This window comes from Canis aureus, chromosome 29 (genome assembly GCF_053574225.1).
Source record: "Canis aureus isolate CA01 chromosome 29, VMU_Caureus_v.1.0, whole genome shotgun sequence".
Lineage (NCBI taxonomy): Eukaryota > Metazoa > Chordata > Mammalia > Carnivora > Canidae > Canis > Canis aureus.
The window spans coordinates 25,831,109-25,852,542 of record NC_135639.1 but is presented as its reverse complement, the minus strand read 5'-3'; the positions used below and the strand labels follow the sequence as shown (position 1 = coordinate 25,852,542).

At 42.7% G+C, this 21,434-nt stretch overlaps 1 protein-coding gene across 3 annotated transcripts in view; it reads left to right on the top strand.

Moving 5' to 3' along the window:
* The window catches only part of CNNM2 (cyclin and CBS domain divalent metal cation transport mediator 2), a 154,170-nt gene that overhangs the window by 125,593 nt on the left and 7,143 nt on the right, over positions 1-21,434 (top strand). Inside the window, exons 3-6 of one of the 3 annotated variants that reach the window (XM_077877794.1) lie at positions 1,972-2,109; positions 4,121-4,290; positions 14,581-14,674; positions 17,587-17,652. In XM_077877794.1, coding sequence (XP_077733920.1) covers positions 1,972-2,109; positions 4,121-4,290; positions 14,581-14,674; positions 17,587-17,652 — 468 coding nt within the window. Of the gene's footprint in view, positions 1-1,971; positions 2,110-2,312; positions 2,378-4,120; positions 4,291-14,580; positions 14,675-17,586; positions 17,653-21,434 lie in introns of those variants that run through there. The other 2 variants (XR_013367971.1, XM_077877795.1) reach the window with 2 other exon arrangements.

Here is a 21,434-nt window from a genome sequence, read left to right as displayed (position 1 = left end):
GCCTGAAGATATCTGGGGCTCTCAGAAGTGGGGCAGAGAAGAGTATCTGGGCTCTGTTCTGTTTGACTTTAAAACATGACTTAGAAGGGAAAAGCATTGTTCAGATGGCCTGGGGCACCTGGGACAAGGCCTGCATTGCATAAAACAGTGATTTTTATTCACTCCTGCTAGAAGGGAGTGTCCCTCATTTTAGAAATGAGAGCCTTCCATGTACCTTTCAAAGGATAAACTTTATATTTAGGTAATGACTTGCTTTTGAAAATGTATCTTTTTTTCCCTCACATATATATCAGTGCATTCTTTCAAATCACCAGTTCCTGTGTGTTTCATCCTTTTGACACTTGGAGAGTAGTCAGAGGTCACATAGTAAAGAATATTACTTGTGTGTTTACATTCTTTTCATCCTTCCTTACAATGACTATTTAATACCAAGTGTGTCTCTTTATATTTTTTTGTTTCCTCAGGGGTAGTACTCATCATAAGAAAGATAATTAAGACATCTATAAGATCTTATGTTTGCTTTTCAGTTAACTTCTTTTAAACCTTGATTAGACTGATTTCACACAGGCGTGTTGCCTAACATGCCTTACTGGGGTGACATGCTAAACGTGTGGTTTTAGGTATATTCTTAAATATACCTAAAATATATTAAAGTATATTTAAATATATTTAAAGTATATTTCGGTATATTGCCTGATAGGTAATCAGGGCTGATGACTACATCTGCCATTAGAAAATTATTTTTGAGATTTGGTGATTTATGCCGTCTGATTCTGAAAAGAATTTGAGACAGAAGAAAATGATAAGTTACAATTGCCCTCTCCCCAGGACAAGCCTGGTAATTAGTCTCTTTGGCCCTAGGCATGAAATGGTAATAATGTACAGACCATGAATCTTGGGAAAGGAGTGAGTTGATTAAGGTCTTGTCTTTCACCAGGTTTTTTTCTTGATCACTTCTTTGTTGAGAAAAAAGGCTTCTTTTTCTTTTTCTTCTTTTCTTCTTTTCTTCTTTTTCTTCAGACACCTTCTAGACCAGGGGTTTGCAAACTGCAAGCCCACAAGTGCCTGCCACCAGTTTTTGTAGAACCCACAAGCTGAGAATTTTATCTGTTTTTTATATTTGGTAATCATTGAAAAACATCAAAAGAACAATTACTTAGTGGCATGTGAAAATAACATGAAATTCAAATTTCATGTCTGTAATAAAGTTTTATTGGCACTCAGACATGTTAATTCATTTACATATGGTTGCTTCTGCTCAACAGCAGGGTTGAGCAGTTACGCCAGATACTGTGTGGTCCTCAGAGCCTGAAATATTACCTAGTCCTTTACAAAGGAAGTATGCCAACCTCTCTTCTGGATGACCTTCCTCACATTTGTTTGACCTTGAGGATCTCATGGTCTGGGGTAGAAACGACGACGCTAACAGATAGTATTGTTAAAACTTTCTATGAAAGTGTCCTTTTTGTTTGTTTCTTTTAAGAGGTTTTGTTCAGGTGTTTGTTTTCCCTGTTTCAGCAGAGGCTAGGAGTGTCTGAAAGGCAGGACACACTTCCCTGTGTCATCTGTCACTCGGTGGTGGTTCTTCCCTGTGGTGTGACCTCGAGTAGTGGGAGACTATGTGCACTCCAAGCTGCACACCGTTGCCGTGTGGTTGCACAGATTGTGCGAGGGTTTGTCCACAGCTGGCCCTTAATGTACTTGCAAGAGCCCTACAGATCCTCACGAAGCATGCTTATTGTTGCTGCTAGTCAGCTCACGTCTTACTCCTTACCTTGAGTTGGGTCATGACTGTGCTGCACTGATCTGATGAGGAATCTCTCTCCTCCTCTTCCCCTGTGGCACTCATGCGTAGAGTGCCTGCGATCTAGAGGTAGTCCTGCCTTTCCAGGGGATTTTATCATTTCATTCAAAAAGAGTCCTGATCTAATAGAATGCATTTCCTTTTGTCTTTTCTTGCTTTTCTGTCAGCTGATAACAGAACGAAAAAGAAAGTGGCTCATCGTGAAAGAAAGCAAGATTTTTCCGCCTTTAAGCAGACAGACAGCGAGATGAAGGTTAAAATATCACCACAGCTTCTCCTGGCCATGCACCGTTTCCTAGCAACAGGCAAGTGCAGCTTATCGCAGTTTGAGATCTCTATGAACCCTGGACCGTGTTTCTCACCCACCACTGACTGGGGTGGGCTGGGGGTGGAGACTGGGAAATGGGGTGATAAGTAATGCCACTTTTGTGTTTTGTTTTTTGTTTTTTTGTTTTGTTTGTTTTGTTTTGTTTTTTTCTTTTTAAATTCTCTCCTCTCCTGTGTTCAGTGTCGGCATGAACCCTCTGAGACATTTACCAGGGGTGGACCAGTAACTTAAAATTGGTCTGAAAGGTAAGGATGAATGTTAGTGCCACACTGCATGTCAACAGTAGGCCAGGTCATCTGCTTCCAGCTAAGTCCCGGGGAGAGGCCGCTGGCGGAGTAGGCTGGCAGTGCAAACCAGATGCCACCTCATTATGTGTTGGACAGTTGAGTAATTCTCTCTCCAGCTTGCCTTGGAAGAACAGTTGGACATCAGTGGTAACATAGGTGCTCTGATTTGGAAAGAAGAAAAATAGATTTTCAGAATTAAATTTTTATCTTTTATGATTTCAATGAAATCAGAAATTCTTAGAGCTTTGACGTGGATTTCTTGATGGCCTCTTCAAGTCAGATTAACTTGGGCTCATTCCAGGAGGCAAGTGTTCACATTATTAAAACCGCCAATCCAGCCGGCACTGACTGCTCCAGAAAGGTCAAGGTTGAATGGATTTAAGAGAGTGACTAACCCTTCTCACATCCCCAGATGGCTCTCTAGGTAAAGGGTGAGCTCTGTTGGCCAGGGGGAATGTGAGAAAATCTGAAAGTACCCTGTGGCCTGTAGAAGACGTCTGTGTCCAAGATGGGTATCCAGTGCCCTTCAGCTGCATGCAGTGTACTTAAAATATTTTGAAAAGAAGACTAACAGTAGCTGTGCGATGAATGTTACATATTCTTTAAGAACATGTGTTCAGATACATAGAAATGCTTATAATATAATATTTATGATATGGGAATATACTCATAATTTAATGTGAGGTGAGAAAAAAATATAAAACTGTAAGATTATCATTGTGTTTCTGTGCACACACACGTATACACAGACACACGTGTGCAGGCAAGGTCCTGGGAAAAAGTACTCACCAACTGCTCAGAATGATTGAGTGGTGGGTTTATAGATAATTATTTTTTCCTGTTTTCTTCTTCTTTATTTTCCAAAAGTTCTACAATGTACTACCTTATTTTGTTATTACAAAGAAGTCACAGAAGCTAACACAGAATTTATGTTTCACCTAATTAAAACAGTTTTTAAACATATAAACAGTATCTTTAACTCATTTTTCTAATTCTGGTAATATTGTTCATCATTTAAGAACCATAATTTAAAATTAAATGTTCTCCTACTCTGCCTCTGAGATACCATGAAGTCCAGTTTCAGCGGGCCCAACCACACGCCAGGAATTTTGAGTTTTGTTATCAGAAATAAAATTGGTATCTTGTAAATACAGATAAACATTTTTTGTTTTTTTAGTTAGCAAGTTGGAGTGCATGTTGATGTGTGCACGTGCCTTGCTTTTATTCTGAATCTCTGCCTTCCTTTGTTCCCAGACTTTCTCAGGGTAGTGGAGTGGGAGAATGAGAGGTGGAGCACTTCATCTGTGCACCTGGTACTAACCCACACCTAGATGCTTCCTGACCTTTGCTTCTTCCTTTGGCTGTTGTTGGACAGTCAGACTATTGTGGCCTGTTGAAGGGTGTCCTGGCAGTCAGGAGCCTGCTTCTGGTTGACCTTGATTTGTATCAGAAAATTAGGGTAATTTTATAAGAACTGAAACCGATGACAGATTGAAAAGGAAAAATTTAAATATGAGACTTCAGCATTTTCTGATTTCTCCCAGGTAATCTGCCCCCAGTGGATCACCAAACGGAAGTGTCGTTAATCCATATTGTATTGCTTTGGTTCCAAGTATTCTTATATTCTAAACACCTTAATCGCTAGTATAATTTTTTTCCATCCATTTGAAGTGTAATATCAAGTTGTGTTTATATCTATAGAAGTAGAAGCATTTAGCCCATCCCAGATGTCAGAGAAGATCCTTCTAAGGCTGCTAAAGCACCCCAATGTCATCCAGGAACTGAAGTATGATGAGAAGAACAAGAAAGCCCCAGAATACTACCTCTACCAGCGAAACAAACCTGTAGACTACTTCGTTCTCATTTTGCAGGTCAGAAGAATTATTCAACAGTTGTTTGATCTCACTGAGTACCCATCCTTCTGGTTCTGAGGAGACTTTGCTATAGGTGAATGGGTGTCAAGGTTCATACACTTAACTTCTGGGGTAGCCTTATACATGGGAGGATTTCATCCCCCTGTTTTCATCTCTGTAAAATTATATCAGTACAAAGCAATGTCATTAGTTACTCAATTTTCAATACTGAAGGGGACTTACTGATTGCTGAGGCATGGAAGCACTCATTTGAAGAATGGTGAATTCAGTTGTTTGTGTTTTTTTGAAGAGTTTGGAGAGTTACCTGTATGCATCCAAGTCTTGGTTGGGCATTTGAAATTTAAGTGTCATGAGTTCCTGGGGTCCTCTTTTTATTGTCTTTTCTTTTTTCCACTCTTCATTAGGACTTGGTCTTCTACAACTTCCTAGAGGTAACTTGCTATCTCTTCCCTTAACACCATCAAATTAATCCATTTATTATTTTTATTCCTGGTTACTAACCAGACTGAACTACAGAGGAACTGATGTAATCATCACAGCCTCTTGTGGTAATGGAAACCTTTTTCCTTCTCACTAATAACATAATCCACTATATAAGGTAAGAAGGACCATCCAATCTGTACCCTCCTGGAGAGGCTTTGGTGCTTGAGTTGATAGGTGGCCCTCATTATATCACAGTTTAATTTGATAGAACACTGTCTTTGACATGGAGACCAACATGAACCGTACAATGAATAAAGTTCTGGTTTTATTGACTTCTCATACCTCCTTACTCTGAAGAATTAATTTTACAGGAAATCTGCACTTATTCAGTACAAGAATCCTACCCCCTTAAGCATTCTCCTTTTTGTTTATTTCCTAGGTATGAATTGGAGGTATCATTTGAAGAGTATAATGAGTACTTCATAGGTCCTACAATTTACCTGAGTCCAGCAAGGTCTCAATTATCTAAAGGATAATTAAGGAGATTCTTTTTATTTGAAAACTCTTATCAGATGTCTGGATGTCAGAAACTTGGCAGAGTGCTGTGTTCGTGTTCCATGTTCGGGTGCTCTTGTGATATCTGGAGGCAGAAATAAGGAACTGTAGAAAAGTCCATGCATTAACTAGTTATGTGTCATTTTCATATGTTCTTTCTTGGAAACCTCTTTTTACAGGTTTTCTAATTCAATACCCTGATTCTTTTAATAACCTTAATCTCCTTCAACCTTGAATTGTGTTTTTCTTTTTCTCTGGAGATATATACATACTTGAAACTTGGGGCTCTAGGGGGTCAGTGTCCTGTAGCGAGGGAGTAAAACATTGGTGCTCCTCATAACAGCTAGATGTGAATATTCCTAAACCTAGAGAAACTTTGACACTGTAAGCTTTGGGTTACATTTCACTTAGGACTTTGAGAATTGACATGGTGAATTTCAGGAGTAAAACTAGAGATTAGGTGTCTCTCAGTTGTTGATTTTTATGTACTTAGCCTGTATGAAGTTGCGATTCAGGAATCCTCTGTTGGTCTATAACAAAGCCATTTCCGGCTGAAAAATCTAAAAATAGATTTTATGGAAGAGGGACTTCATACTCCCTGTTCATTTACAAGTATCTTTAAAGATTTTTTTTAAATTTTTATTTATTTATGATAGTCACACACAGAGAGAGAGAGAGAGAGAGAGAGAGAGGCAGAGACATAGGCAGAGGGAGAAGCAGGCTCCATGCACTGGGAGCCCGATGTGGGATTCGATCCCGGGTCTCCAGGATCGCGCCCTGGGCCAAAGGCAGGCGCCAAACCGCTGCGCCACCCAGGGATCCCTAAAGATATTTTTGATAAGGCATTTGTGTATATGTACCTGTGTTTAAATACTTACGTCATGTTAAGTATTTATAGAAATGTGACAATTTTTTTGGATTGTTGAACTGATCATGTCATGGGTTTGTTTGTTTCTTTATAAATTGTGTATCTGCTGGATTAAGAGGATTTATGGAGGTGTTTAAACTATGGAGTTTAGTGAAAATTAGGTTCTTGTGTGCCAGCCATTTACCTGAGGTACCGGAATATAACAAAATGAAATACTACGATCCCTGTCGATCTAGCACAGCTGTCACCTTTAACAAAGTATATTCCACTCTAAAATATCACTAACCCAACTTGGGCAATTCATGGCAGGCTATTGGACATGTTCTGCTGCATTTTAAAGCATTAAATCAGAAGAAAGCTGTAGTATCTGCCTTGCATTCCTGGCCCCAGTGCCGCCTTCTGCAGACACTAGAAAAAACTCTTTTATTAAGTAATTGATGTTTGGAATATAATTATAAATAGAAACACATCACTCTGAGTTTAAACACTAAATGAAATAAAGTCTAATTTATTCAAAGTAAGCAATTTAAGTAAGCTTAATTAAAAGAATAATTCTAAGTTACTGGGCACCTACCTTCCACTACATAAGTATAAAAAGCCTACAACCTAAAGTTTTATCTGAAAAAGTAGATTTTTAAACTGAAATTTATTGGGGAATAATCAATAAGGACAGTGGTAAGAACACAATAAACATTGAAAGAAAAGCATATTGGCCCTATGTGTCTTAAATAACAAAATACATCATACCTTTTATTGAGTTGTTTTCAAATAAAAGAACCTCCTTAATTATCCTATAGATAATTGGGACCTTTCTGGACTCATGTAAATTGTAGGACTTACTAAGTACTCACGGATGTGGTGTATCCATGGAAATGGAAAAGAATATAATTTTGGCGGAAAATAATTTCCACCATCATAAAAGAGTAAGCATACCAAGAAAAAAATATTTTAACCTAATAAAATTAACAGGAATTGGGAGAAAATTGAATATAGAGCCAGGGAAATACATTTTTAAAGAAGTTTTATGTGACTTTCATAAAGCTGATGATTTGCTATGTCATATATATGTTCTCCTAAACTCAGACAGGTAGAAATTTCTAGAACCACCACGTATAGATCATAATGAAATAAAATTGGACCTAAAAATACATAATTGAAGAGTACTAAGCCATTTTTAAATGGTGACCAGTTCTCTTAGAAAGGTTTATACATAAGGCTCACAATAGAGTGTATAATGTATTCCCATGTGTTTCGTGTACATCTTTATATACATGAATCTCTCTGGAAGGTTACTCAGGTCACAGGTGGTTGCCTCTAAGGAGGGAGGAAGACTCAGAGGTCAGGGAATAGTATGAAAGGGAGATTTATTTCTCCCTTTGAATTTATTACCACGTATACTATTACCTATTTAAAGAAATGCTGAAAATGTAATTAATATCAAACTGATAAACCCTAAGTATCAACTGAATTAGAAAATATATAGAATATCATAAAATACAGAGAACCTCATTAAAGACATTATTATTTTTTTTAAGATTTTATTTATTTATTCATGAGAAACACAGATTGAGAGAGAGAGGCAGAGACCCAGGCAGAAGGAGAAGCAGGCTCCATGCAGGGAGCCTGATGTGGGACTCCAGGATCACGCCCTGGGCCGAAGGCAGGCGCTAAACTGCTGAGCCACCCAGGCGTCCCCATTAAAGACATTATTAAATAATACTTTATATGCAGTATGTTAGAGTTTTAAGAAATTTTATTCTGAGTACTTAAATAAGAAAAAAAATCTATCCAGAAAAAGAACAAAATAGCAATCTGAAAAAAGAACAAATTAAATAATAAAGATAGTAATGAAAAAAATGTTAATGAGAAAGCCTTAAAGTCCATAATAAAATCAATATTTGGTTCTTTTAAAAGATTAACAAAATCAGTATTCTATTGGCATAGTTAATATGATAAGAGGGAAACAACAAAAGGAGTTCTCTCTTCTCCTTTAAAACAGCTAGATTCAAAGAAATCACCTGAAAAAAAAATTGAAACTTGGAGTTCATTTTCTGTATAATACAAATGGGACAAGATGGTACGATCCATCAGCTTTCCTAACTAAAAAGGTAGCAGTTGGAGACCAGCAACATCCCCAAAGAGTTATTCACTGACCAACTAAATTAGCTTTATTGAGGAATGCGGCGCTAATTTAAGAACAAAAACAAAATATGCCATGTTAATTAGAAAAGCAGTAAAGGAAAAAAATCCTCATGCTCATATCAATAGATAGCAGACAGGCAACTGACAAAATTAAGCAACCATTTTTTATTTTAGAAAACAAAAAACCACAAAAATCTTTGTAAAAATCCATGATGAATAGTGAACAAAAAAGAAAAAGTGCTGTGAAACCAATCATATCCTTAAACTAACAGCCTCCTTATACACATGCATCTAAAGAAATTATTTGCTAAAGCTATCTATGCAAACACATTCATAGCAAATTGGTTAATTATAAAGTAGTAGTAGTTCTTATGTCTCCACCACTTATGTTTTGATATGATGAGACCATAATATAGTCATGAAAGAAGCAGAAAGCACATACAGAGATGTCAAGAGTGTGTACACAATAATTTTAACCACTATAAACCATTTTTCTAATTCATAGAGTTGGTATTTTACAGTGAAGGATTTGTTGGGTTTGGGGGGGGAGTAAAATGTCTAAATAAGCCAAAAAAAAAAAAAAGATTGCTCCTCCATAGCACATAACCAGATTATGATTTTAGTAACTATAAAGAATAGTAGGAAAACAAATAGCTCTTTTCTTTGCCCATTACAGAATCAATAAAAGGAACACTTTTTTTTTTTTTTCTGGTGTTACTTTTCCTGCTTGATTTCATGCCTCAGAATATTTTTGTTGTTCAGCTGTCCCACCCACTCTTTTTTCAGGGCCTCTAACATAGAGTCAAAAGAGGTTTTTCCCTGTAGAATGAAATCTTTTCCTTTGTGAAGGTGGCAGGTAGCATCTTGGAGTTTACACATCCCTTGATATTACTTAGAGCCATTTCACCTGTTACTGGAAGAGACTTTAAGCCTTCAGTACCAATCTTTTTTTGAGGATTTGGGAGTTGTAGGGTCTGTGTGTCCCTGTAAATAATAGATCTTTAATCCTGAGTCAAGTACAGATAGCACCCATTGTAAAGAAAAAATAAATTACTTGGATACCCATGTTGACCCTATTTTTAACAAATTATACTTAGATATGTGTAAATAAAAAAAAAAACTAGATATAAGCTCCTTTTGCACTCTTTGAGTTAGAATTTGTGTAAGCCAAAACAGATACGTGATTGATATTTTACATGTGTCATTGATTGTTTGCCTGGTAGGAAAGTACCACTGGTCCCAGTGAGGCAAAGCTCTGATGCAGGCTCTTTTGCATTCAGCATGCTTGGGTCTCCATGGGCCCAGCAATGATTGACCCTTCAGGCCTTTATTCAATCTGAGTTATTTGTGCAGGATGCTGTGCTGTTATTTGGCTTCCACTGGGTGTGACTGGTCCTTATTTATGTTTGGTTCTCTCGTGTCTCTCTCTCCAGTTCAGTGTTCCTCACACTTTTATGTGCAGAGGAATCACTTGCAGATCCAGTAGGGCTGGGGTGGAGTTTGAAATGCTGCTTATTTCTAACAAGCTCCCAGTTGATTGAGCAGCAAGGCTCAGCCATGATGATTCAGGTAGTAACAACTCTTTCATAATGCAGTTGTGGCCTGAAGGCTCTGGTTGACATCTGGTGATGGCATTTGGTTAGAAGATGGTCAACCAGATGGTCCCAAATATGTGTAAATTGATTTTTGACCATCAACATTGTAAAAAAAATTTAACAAACATTCCTCAAGGGAACTTGGAGTGCCAAGACTACATCTCTGGACTCCAGGTTAAAAAACAATTGCTAGGGAATGTTTGAGCAGCAGAATAGATTCTCTTGGGGTCATGCTTCCCCTCTTAATGGGGTAGTGCTGGTGACCTTAACCTGGCATTCACACCCCCGGGATTTAGTTACCTTCCTTCAGGTGTCAAGCCCCATGGAATACTTTGTGATGGTGGTATAAAAAAACAAAAACAAAACAAGAACTTGAAGGTGAGCAGGAGACCTAGTGGATGCTCAGCATATGGTGCCCAAGGAAGTCTTTGGTCTCCCTGCGTCCATGGCATCTGCTGACCACTTGATCTTGTTGCCAACGAGAATAGCACAGGCTTCCACCTTGTGGCCAGGTGTAGCACAAGACTGCTTTTAGTACTTTCTGGATGCTTAGGAACTTTGAGGAGAGGAGAGCTACCTAATAAACTTCTTCCAAAGAAAGGTAGGGCACTTGTGTTGGTAAGTTTACTTGGGAAGCTAGCTTGGCCTGAGATCATGAGGCCTGCCTTCTCTTTCGTTGATTTATTTTTTTAAAAAATTTTTTTATTCATGAGAGACACAGAGAGAGAGGCAGAGACAGACAGAGGGAGAAGCAGGCTTCCATGCAGGGAGCCGGACATGGGACTCAATCCCGGGTCTCCAGGACCACACCCTAGGCCGAAGTGGCGCTAAGCCGCTGAGCCACCTGGGCTGCCCTCTTTCATCGATTTAGACATGAAGACATAATTCCCTTTGGGAGCCCATCATGTCCTGTGCTGATTTTTTTATGTGTGCAATATGCTAGAGTTTGGTAAATTTGTGAATGTTTCAAAAGTAAGATTGATATGTAGCTCCTTCCTTATATGGAAACAATCATTATCTAAAGACACCTGATTGGTCGTGAGCCAGCCAGGCCATTGCCTCATGGGGATGGCTTCAATTTGCATACTGGTAGGTTTACTTGGGTCACTTTTGGGAGCCATTGACACATACAGAGGAATAAAAAAAATGTTTACTGGATGTTTCTAAAACTTGCCTGCCAGAAAAGCTTCACTCATGTAGTGAGGAATACAGGGATGTGCAGTTTTCAAAACTTGAAATTGTAGAATCCTATAAAGTTAGAATCGAAAGAACCACAGGATCCTTTAATCTGTTGCAGTTTTATAAATGGAGTAAAAGGAGTCTGGCGCCGTGGTTCCTTCATGCTAATGCTTGACAAAGTTTTCACTAGTTTGAGACCAAATGTGAAAAATAGCTGCTGCGAGGTCTTCATAAAATTACATGTACTCAGTTTAAAGACCTGTCTGTTCTGAAATTATATATTTTCTGTATTTGGGGGGTTAAGATGTCTGGTCTGATGCAGAACGATGGTTAGAGTAGATAGATGGGTGTGTTTTTCAAAATATCTATATGAAATAAAAATTTGGCAACCTCCTCTCTGAGGCTGAAGGTAGATTTCACTAATTCTGGGACTCCTCCGCCAGCAAGCATCGACCTGTGTACCGCCTCGTAGCCTGGTTGAGGTCAGCTGGGCGGGCTGCAGGAGATGCCTGATCTCCTCCACCTGCAGGTGGTGTCCTGAAGGACAGAGGGAGACGAACCAAGGTTTGAGTCTTTATGCGGCTGTCCTTGTTCAATTTGTGGGCTCTCAGCCTCCGTGACCACAGGGGTGTTTCCTAAGAGGCCAGGGCACGCAGCTCCAGAGCTGGGGCCTTTGTCCATAGAGCCTCATAGCAACGGATTCCCAAACTTGCTGCCTGCTAGAATCAACTGGAGAGCTTTACTAAAATCCTCATGCCCACGTTACACCCATAGGAGTTAAATCGGAATGCCTCAGAGTGGGAGCCAGACATCAGGTCTTTGTTTGTTTTTTAAATCCCCAGGAGTTTCCAGTGTACAGCAAGGGCTGGGAATCTCTGCCTTTGAGTTTACTTGGCAGGGGTTCGAGCGTGGCTCGTGTGGGTACTGCCCCTGGAAGAGCTCCTCCCCAGAGGCAGACCCCGAGTTGTTATTTACAGTCTTTTGGGGGAGTGGGTGTTACCCTGCTGGTTCTGATGATAATTCTAAAGAATTGTGCAGGCACACAGAATACAGAAGGTCTTGTAGCTTGTAAAACAAATGGTCCAGATCAGTGGGGAACCCCACAAAGATGGGAGTCATGATGAGGCTCTGCTGCATTTGATGCTTCCTCTTGATTTTCTGTGTAGAAATGTGGGTTATGTCGCTGTTGAGCTTCCGACTACAGAGACAGCCTCATGTGTATATGTGAACTATCTGATACGAGATCAGGGGTTAGCGCAGCAAGAAGTAGATAAGTAATTGCGAAGATCTGTACCCCCGGCGCGTCCAGTGTTATTGCTCACCGGCTCTGAGGATTGTCCCTCCCCATCCTCTTCTTCCCCTCCTCTTAAGGGACCCTGCCTCTGAGGCCGGTCACTTTGCCTCTTCTTTGCTGCCCAGCCTTCTGCTTTGGCTCACTTAGTGACCACCTCTTCTCTCTTTCTGCTCCTCACTCTCCCTCTCCTTCCCTCCTCCCTCTCCCTTCCTCCCCTCCCTCGTCTCCATCTCCATCCTGACCTTCCTCTTAACCTTCATTCTTCCACTTTAGCCTTTCTTGATAGACTCTTCCCCCAAGGCCTCCTTCTGTCCCCTTTTGCCCCCAGTCCCAGCACCAATGCAGTGCCTTCCTGAAGTTTCTCTCCATCTTCATGGTGCCTGTCTTTGGGTCCCTTAGAGCAAACATCTGTCATAATTAGTGACTCCTCCTCTCTTCCTTACACTTTGTTCTCCTCCTGCTTTCACCAAACTGTGGATCCCTTCTTGTAGCTTCTCTCCTAGCCATCTCGCAGCTGCATGGCTCCCAGCCCAGCATGAGCCCAGACTCCCTTTTCCTGCCTCGCTGGCCCACCACATAGGGAGCTCCTCGGCCTGCCCTGCTCTCCACGCTGCTCCAGCCCCATCCTGCGGCTTCCTGTGCAAACCCACGGAGCCTGGCGGCCCCGCTGTCTCCCCACTTCTCCCCTGCCCTCCCTTCTCTCGCCTCAACTCTTACTCCTTGCATTTTCCTTCCTGTACAAAATGTGTATAAGAACAGGGAGTAATCTTTTTCTCTGAATTTCCTACATTCTTGTGATCTTTTTCCCCACAGGGTTTTTTGTTGTTGTTGACCACCATGTCCCACTGATCCTTCCCCTGCTTCCCTCTGTCTTGTGCACTGGAAACTTGTGGGTGGCCAGGACCATCTTTGCCCCGGGCCCCACATGGTCAGGGTTTCCGGCACCCCTTTGCTTGCAGGATGATTTTACATTATGGGTGGAGTTGTCAGTTCCCTTCCTACAGTGAGAGAGTTGGCCGGGAGTGATATAACTAGTATTTTGAATGAAGGAAAACCTAAAAGAGAGACAGTAGAGCGTTTTCTGAAGAAGTGCTTTGAGGAGAGTCTCCCATAACTGGGAATTTAGTATATAATAATAGGGAATGATCAAAATAATAGTTTGCGTTAGTGGGCACCATGGCAAACATGTTGGTCAAGGGCTTGTTCTCTCATGTAATCCTTCTGAGCCCCTCTCCTGATGTGTAAGGGAGGGTGATTGTGTCTGTTTCATGAGTTATGAGCATCTAAGTGAATTAATAAAGCCCTGACCTGTTAGCCTAGTTCCTCTTCAATAAATGGTACCATTATTTTTATTTACCCATCATAAAGGAATACCATAAAGGTTGCCTGTCACCGGAGGGGCAGCTATAGGTACGGTGAACAAGGCCATTCTGGCCCTTGGCTTGGAAATCCCGACGTGGAGCTCACTTACTAGGATGTTCCAGTGGCTTGGGAAATGCATGTTGGGCACCCACCATGCGGGGGTCATAGTGGACCCGAAGGCTAACAGGATGAGTCAGGCGTCTGCAGTCTGCCCTGGAGGAACCAATGAGTGAGGCTTTAGACAACTTAGAGAAAGAGAAGGCAAGGGAAGACTTCAGGGAGAGGTTTTATCCTGATGGAAGAAGGCTTGCTATGGTGCTTTCCCAAGACTGTGAGGAGGAAGTTGAGAGGTGGGGTGGTGCCCACAGGGGTCTGGGCCATAAAGGTCCTGCCTGCAGACACCCCACACTGTGTTTGTGAGACCAGAGTGAGCTCCATCCCTGGAGCCCATGGCCACAGACAGTGTTAACCCAGACCCAATGCTGCTCCAGCTCTGAGCTCCTGAAAGACCCCGTCTTTCCCAGTGTTTGTCCCAATTGATGGGGAGAGAGCACCATGTTTTTATTACTGGAGAGCTCCTAAAGGATCCATGCATGAACTAGGGATGCTGGGAAAATACTAAGTGGACTCACAGAAATGAAACCTCACACCCTCACTGTTCTCTCTGCATTTCCAGCCAAATCCAAATGTCCTGTTTAAGATGAATTGACCCTCTTTTCTAAGTGGGAAAGAGCATTTGAGGCTTTACTTCCCAGAGCTGGTTGGGAAAGGAATTCTAGACAAAAATCTGAGGAAGGACAAATCTTGCATTGAATTTGCAGAGAGATTCCTGGAAATGGACTGAAAACACTCCCCTTTTCTTCTCACAGGGGAAAGTGGAAGTAGAAGCTGGGAAAGAAGGTATGAAATTCGAAGCCAGTGCTTTCTCCTACTATGGTGTGATGGCCCTCACAGCCTCTCCAGGTGAGCTCTCCTTTTCAGCCCCTTGGGGCGGGGTTGTGCTTTAAGATAGAATACTCTTCTCCTGTCCCCTTTCTGTACCTGCCGGCTAGCCCTATTTATCAACTTCTTGAGCTTTTTGTTGAAACATATCGCATATACCAGATGCCCCCCTGCCCCGCCCAATCATAAGTCTCTGCCCCCATGAATTTTCACACAGCCAACACTCCGTGTAGAGCAGAACCCAGTTCAAGAAACAAACATCACCAACCCCACAAACCACCCTCCCCACCACCACACTGTATTAGGAACTGTTCCCCACACCACTGCCTTGACTTCTAAGCTAGTAGACTGGTTTTGCCTGTTTTTGAACTTGGTGTAAATGAACTTCTACAGGACGTATTACATCAAGCCTGGCTTCTTTCACCCAGTGTTGTCCTTGTCACATTCATCATTATTGCTGTGTGTGCTTTATACCTTATTTCTTCTCATTGCTGTGCAGTGTCACATCATGTGAAGTGTATTTTTTCATTGCTGATGGACATGGGGGTAGTTTCCTGTTTGGAGCTACCATGAATTGGGTGGCCGTGCACATTCGTGCATGTGTTCTGGTGAGTGTGTGTGCGTTTCTTTTGGGCATATGTGTAGGAGTGGAATTGTGGGCTCCCACATGGCACCTGCAGCTTTAGTAGCTCCTGCCCTGCAGTTTGCCACAGTACGTAGCAGTCCACACTGCTAGCCTGCGTCTGCTGACAGGGGTTCCAGTTGCTCTACTTGCACTGCTAAATGTTATTGAACCTTTAAAATGTTAACTGTTCTGGAGATTTTAAAGTTTGCATTTTCCTGCGGATGAATGAGGCTGTAAATGTGTATTTATTGACTAGAGCTGGCTCTTGTCTAGACAGCTGGTCAGTTGAGTCAGCCAGCTAATGATGGGTATGCCACAGGGTGTCAACTAAGTGTTCTGAGCACAAGATGCCAGCAATGGTATCTGCCCTAGTAGGAATAGGGAGCACAAATACCTCTGGCTTGGGGCATTGCTTGCTTTGCGGTGTGCATGTGCTTGCTGCCTTACCCTGGCTGGACCAGTGTGGACAGGTAAACAGAGGTGCTGGAGTGCCACCTTGTGGCCACAGTGCCAAATGACATGCTATGCTAGGAAACTTACAAACCCCAAACTTAAAAAAAAAAAAAACAAAACCCAAACTTAGAAATAACCCATCCTAAAACAACCTAGGCCACTTCTGGAAACCAGTCTCCAAAGGGGAGGGGATACCTCCAGACAGATCTCTTTTTGTGACCTCAGTATCCACCAGGCCACACAGTGTCCCAGGCATCCAGGAATATTACATTACAGTTAAAAAGCCAAGGAAGTGTTCAGGATTCTCTCATGTCCTTCAGCCTCCCCTGCCCCAGACGCATCTTCTCACTATCCCACCCTAGGGTGCTTGGCCACATCGGCCAGCCTCCCCACTGTCAACTGCTGACTAACACCAGTGTGAACATGGGCCTATCTAACCCCACTTAATCATGTCTGCTGTAAACTTGAAGGTGATCTTCTGTTCTCACTGCTAGTGAGGAGGCAGGGAGGTTCCTAACTAGTCTGGGAGGACCACTGTATATGGTTGGCTGCCTCTGAGAAAGGTCCTTAGCTTCCTCCTTATTAACAGGATACCATAAGGCTACCTGGTGTGATTGTTAGAAGAATACAATGTGAGTGCTTTTTAAGTTTGAAAGCACAGAGGAAATGTCGGTGTCAGAGTTGGGTGTTGAGCTTGTAACTGTTGTTTGGCAGCCAACTTCAAATTAGCCCTGGGTTAGCAGAGTCAGATTTAGAATGTGGCTTTGAAAAGAAAGAAGTGTAAGGGTACCATCTTATTAATCACTGTTTCTTGAAACCTAAACATTGGCCCAATTTATACTGAACTGTGGATTCACATACTGGCAAATGCCATTCAGAAATGTTGAGAGGCAGGTCTCTCATACAGCAAGCCTGTGGGGCTGCAGCAGACTGGCCTCGTTGGGAAATGCCAGGAAGGAAGGGGATCTCGTTAATAGCATCTTAATACAAAAGCCCAGTATATGACTTCACAAATAAGATTTGGGATTTTGTATATTCACTGAGAGATACAATTAGTGCTATAATCTCAAGATAATATTTCTATTTATTGATGTTGATTGCCTAGAAAAATCTTACAGTAATCAGTTTCAAGGCCCGCCCAGTTGTATGTCAATTATACTGCAATTTAAAAACAGAAACAAAAAACCCTGCCCAGGAAATAGGACTCCTGCCAGGTAGGGCAGTGCTGATTGGACTTTTCAATCAAATGGACCTGTGGCTCTCTGAGGAAGCAGTGATGAGGATGACTTTGGTCTGCCAATTCCCAGCAGACCTGTGTATAACACTCTTGATTTACTTTACTCTGATATTTTGAACGTTCAGAGTATTCCAAAACAATTCAAAATATCAGGTCAAAATTATCATGACACAAAAGATGTCAGTGAATCGAATAACTTACTGCTTGCCATAGGTAGGGATGCTGTAGGCTTTGCTGGCGCAGGCGGCTTGGGTCATGCTCTTGGGGCAGGTGATTAATGGAGCTCCCCCGCCTTTCGTGGGGCTCATTGTGATTTAAATCCTTAAGAAGAGCACATTTTGAGCTATAAACCCCATAGGGCATTAATGGCTTAAGAGATTTCTAGGTTAGTAGAGAAGCATTTGAATAGGATTTCTTCTGATTCCAGGCTCCCTGTATTCCACTTCCTGGAAAGCAGCGTGTATGCCTTTTTAATTTCCCTAATATCGTATAGGCTTTGTATTTCTGGAAGTGAACGCTCATGTTAGTAGAACAGGTGTCTGCTCCTGTGCCCTGAGTGCAGAGATCTCCTTTCTTGCCTAGTGATATGGTCTCACCCTGTTTTTCTCCATTTTCCAGTTCCTTTGTCCCTGTCTCGTACCTTTGTTGTCAGCAGAACAGAGTTGTTAGCAGCAGGTTCTCCAGGTAACTCTGCATGTTTCCTTTTCATACTTCTTCCGGTTGCCTCCCTTGACCCCCCACAAAAGCCTGGCTGGCCAGATCTGTTCCCTTGATTTGGTCAAGGCTGTTTGCAGTTTCTCTTTGAGTTCTCAAACTCCACGTTTGCTGACTCAGGAGTGAGCTGTCCCGGGAAATACAAGCCCACAGCAGCTGTGGGAAGGATTCAGGACACTGACAGGGGACCCGTGGCGTGAGCAATGCTGACCCGCACAGAGTGAGGGTGATTCTGACCTGGAGCATCACTGCTCCCTGCCTGCCCCCCGCACCCCCCACTCCCGCCCACATTGCTGACCTTGGGTTTTCAGGGCAGCCCAAGGGGGCTGCTTTTGCTTCTTTGGGGCCCCAAGCACCTTAAAACCTGAGGATGCTTCTATGGGACATATGCACCCCAAAGCCTCAAGGACTGTGAAGTTTTCTCGGTGAACAGAAGCCCTGTCTGCAGAGACCTGGGCATTCTTGGTTCTGTTCATTTTTTCCAGCCTCCACGTGAATGGGGCCCATGCATCTCCGCCCTCTGACAGGCAGGTGGCCCTCTCTTTGTTTTTGAATTAGTGCCGTGCACATTCCTCACCAGCTGCTGGTCGCTGCCCTGCAGGAGAGTTTGGTCATGCCTGGCTAATACATCCAGCAGCAAAAAAGAAAGGCAAAAGTTTAATCTTTCTTTAATTAAAATTGCTGAGCTTTTGGTAATACAATTTTTCTGTATTTATTTTGTTCCACACAGCTTATATCTTAAAATCTGATGAAATTGGCATTTTCATAATCCAGTTTCAGCAAAAACTCTCAAACGCTGATATTTAGTAAAAGAAACAATACATGTCCTAAAAAGAAGCTAACGTTCCCTCAAGTTTTTGCTCTGAAAAAGCTTGAGGTGTTTGGGGATAAGGTATTATTTGTAGGACTGTTTTGATTCAAACCAGCTGGCAGGAGATACATGTGCACACACATACACACATACATATGCACAGAAATATGTATTTGTGGATATGTATGTATGTTTGTGTTTTTTCTCCCCATTTTGTTTGCTGGCATCTGCTACCTGTTCAAAATGTCACAGATGCTGAGGTAAAGTGACTTTTGGATGAAACTCATGAAATGTTATTTGTATTTCACTTTTCCCTGCAAAACTTAAGAGATTTCTTAGCTGTGTCTACTCTATCTGATCCTGTAATTTAAAAAAAAAAAAAATTTCATTTTGTGGACCCAGGCCTTCAGGATCCTAGCATTACAATAATATGATACCAAATAAGTGGAGGTTGAGCTAAACCAGTGATTTCCAGCCTATTCCAAAAGATGCTTTGTGGTTCCAAGGGAGGAGGCTGGTAATGTTTCTGTATAGGATCCTCTGGCTTACTCATAAAAAGAAAGAATTCCTAGGCGAAATGACTAAAAAGCAGAAAAAACAATGCTGAGAAGGCATAAGAGGAGTTAAAAATGGAAAGATTTTATCATAATTATAAAAATTTGGCACATAAATTTGGCAACAGAATATGACCTGAGCTGGGGGCTGGCCACTTAAAGTCTTTATTCCCCTGGGTCTGAATACTCCTCTTTCTCACTGCGTGTTGATGAACGACTGGTTGCACTGGGTCCCTGTCACACTGCGACAGAAGGGGTCCCGGGAAACAGGGTCTGCTTCAGACTGGGACTGGGACGCCAGGCAGTGGGTTCCTGATGAAAGCGAGGGCTCATCTCACAAGAACCGAGGGCAGTGGGTTGAGAGAAAGCTGACTAGGAGTCTAGATACCCTGGGGAAAGCCGAGAGATTGCCCTGGAATCCTCCCCAGGAGGAAAGAACAGAAGACTCAGAAGGAAGGCCTCTGACCTCTCACTGCTGATGCACCCAGTTTGATCAGTAAGCACAGTGCCCTCTGCATGTCTCGGTTTCTTATCCTTAATTTTTTTTAAGATTTTATTTATTCATGAGAGATACAGAGAGGGAAGCAGAGACAGGGAGAGCGAGAAGCAGGCTCCCTACAGGGAGCCTGTTGCGGGACTCAATCTTGGGACCCTGGGATCACGATCTGACCCAAAGGCAGATGCTCAACCACTGAGTCACCCAGGTGCCCCTTCTTAACCTTTAAATCATCACACCCAAGAGTAAATACTGTCTATAGAAATGCTGGTGCGATCTGGGGCTCAAGCCCAGGGCTACAGTGGAATCCCTTGTTTCAAAAATCAGGTTTGAGGGTTCGATCTGTCAGCCCAGGTGAAGCTTTCCCAAGTACAGGAAGGCTCAGTCCTGGGGGTAGCACAGAGTGGAGAGGCCTGGGATGAGGGCAACAGGAAACAGAGTACTGGTAACAAGGCTTATTGATGGGATATTTATTAAGTGTCAGATGCTGTGCTAAGCACTCTATACATTATCTCCTTTGGAATCCTCATGACTTTATGAGGTGGGAACCATTATCCATCTTTTAATCTGAGGCTTCACGACATCGGGTCATCTGATCAAAGTTCCTTTCTGCTAAGTAGAAAACATGATAAATTATTCATTTGCCCTGTTGTGTTCAAAGATAAGGGAAAGCAACCAGAGGAACGGCTACTCTGAGTTTAATTTGAACAATAGAAAATGGGTTTTGATAAAATTGTAGGGGAAGTGTGCTGTGACAGGTTTAGGAGAAAGTAAACTCGCCCGCTAAAGGTTCAGTGAAGACTCACCGTGTTTTGTCCTGGTCCTATTTTGAGGAGGGACATTTATTGAGTGGAAGGAATATTCGTCAGATGGTGGTCAGGAAGGGGGTGAGGGGTGGCAAAACATGTGGCATGAAGGACGTCAGAGCGTTTAGCCTGGAGAAGAGGCTTAAGGCAAACGCAACCATCTTCAGACACTTCAGGGCTGTTTGAAGTAGCAGAGGAACGGCGGCCCTCGTGGGGCTCCGCCAGCCTGAGCCGGGGGACTTTGCTGGGCTGCTGGGCGTGATGACAGATGCGGAAGAGCAGGACCAGCGCAGGGCAGCTCCTCTGGGGGGGGGGGTATACTAGTGAGGGGTCCCCTCCAGTCCTGCGGCATGACGCAGGTCAGGACCTGTCCTCTGTGAACACCCACTTAATATTTGTGGAGTAGATTTGATTGGAAAAGCAAAAATGGAGGAAGCTCCGACGAGGGTGGGGGGTGGGTTATGTCCAACAAAACGTATGTTAGAAGCTCCGGTCAACTTGCCTTTTGAGAGCAGCAACACTAGACTCGCTGAATTCCTTTTCACTTTATTTTAATAAACGAGTCCGGTCCATCTCCTCGCAGACCCCCTCTTACAGCACCTATGCTCCCTCAGGCCTTTGAAGAGTTTGGTGTCGTCTAGTGTTCCCGAAACACCGAGACACCCTTGGGCTGCCCAAAGGGGGATTTTACTGGGGTCAGAGACAAAGATCATAGGTTCGGCTGTGGAGGGGGGGTGGTATGAGCACACAGAACTATTTTGATTCCTTTAAAACACGTATTGATTTACCAACATTCTTGAGTACTTTGCTTGTGGCAAAGTAACGGAGGGCTGCCCTCCTGTGCCCTGTGTGGTCTATCCAGCAGCTTCTGTGATTCAGGCCTAGTCGGCCTGAGGCCTGTGCGTCTCGCAGCCCCAGGGGATGCTCCTGACGCAGGTGTGCAGCCTGGGGGCCTCGCTGTCAGAGACTCACTCGGGAGGGATTGTGTGTGCATGAGGGAGAGAGAGAGAGAGAGAGAGAGAGAGAGAGAGAGAGGATGTGGGCCTGCAGGAACGGCCGAGCAGCAGAACTGAGCAAACCCTCCG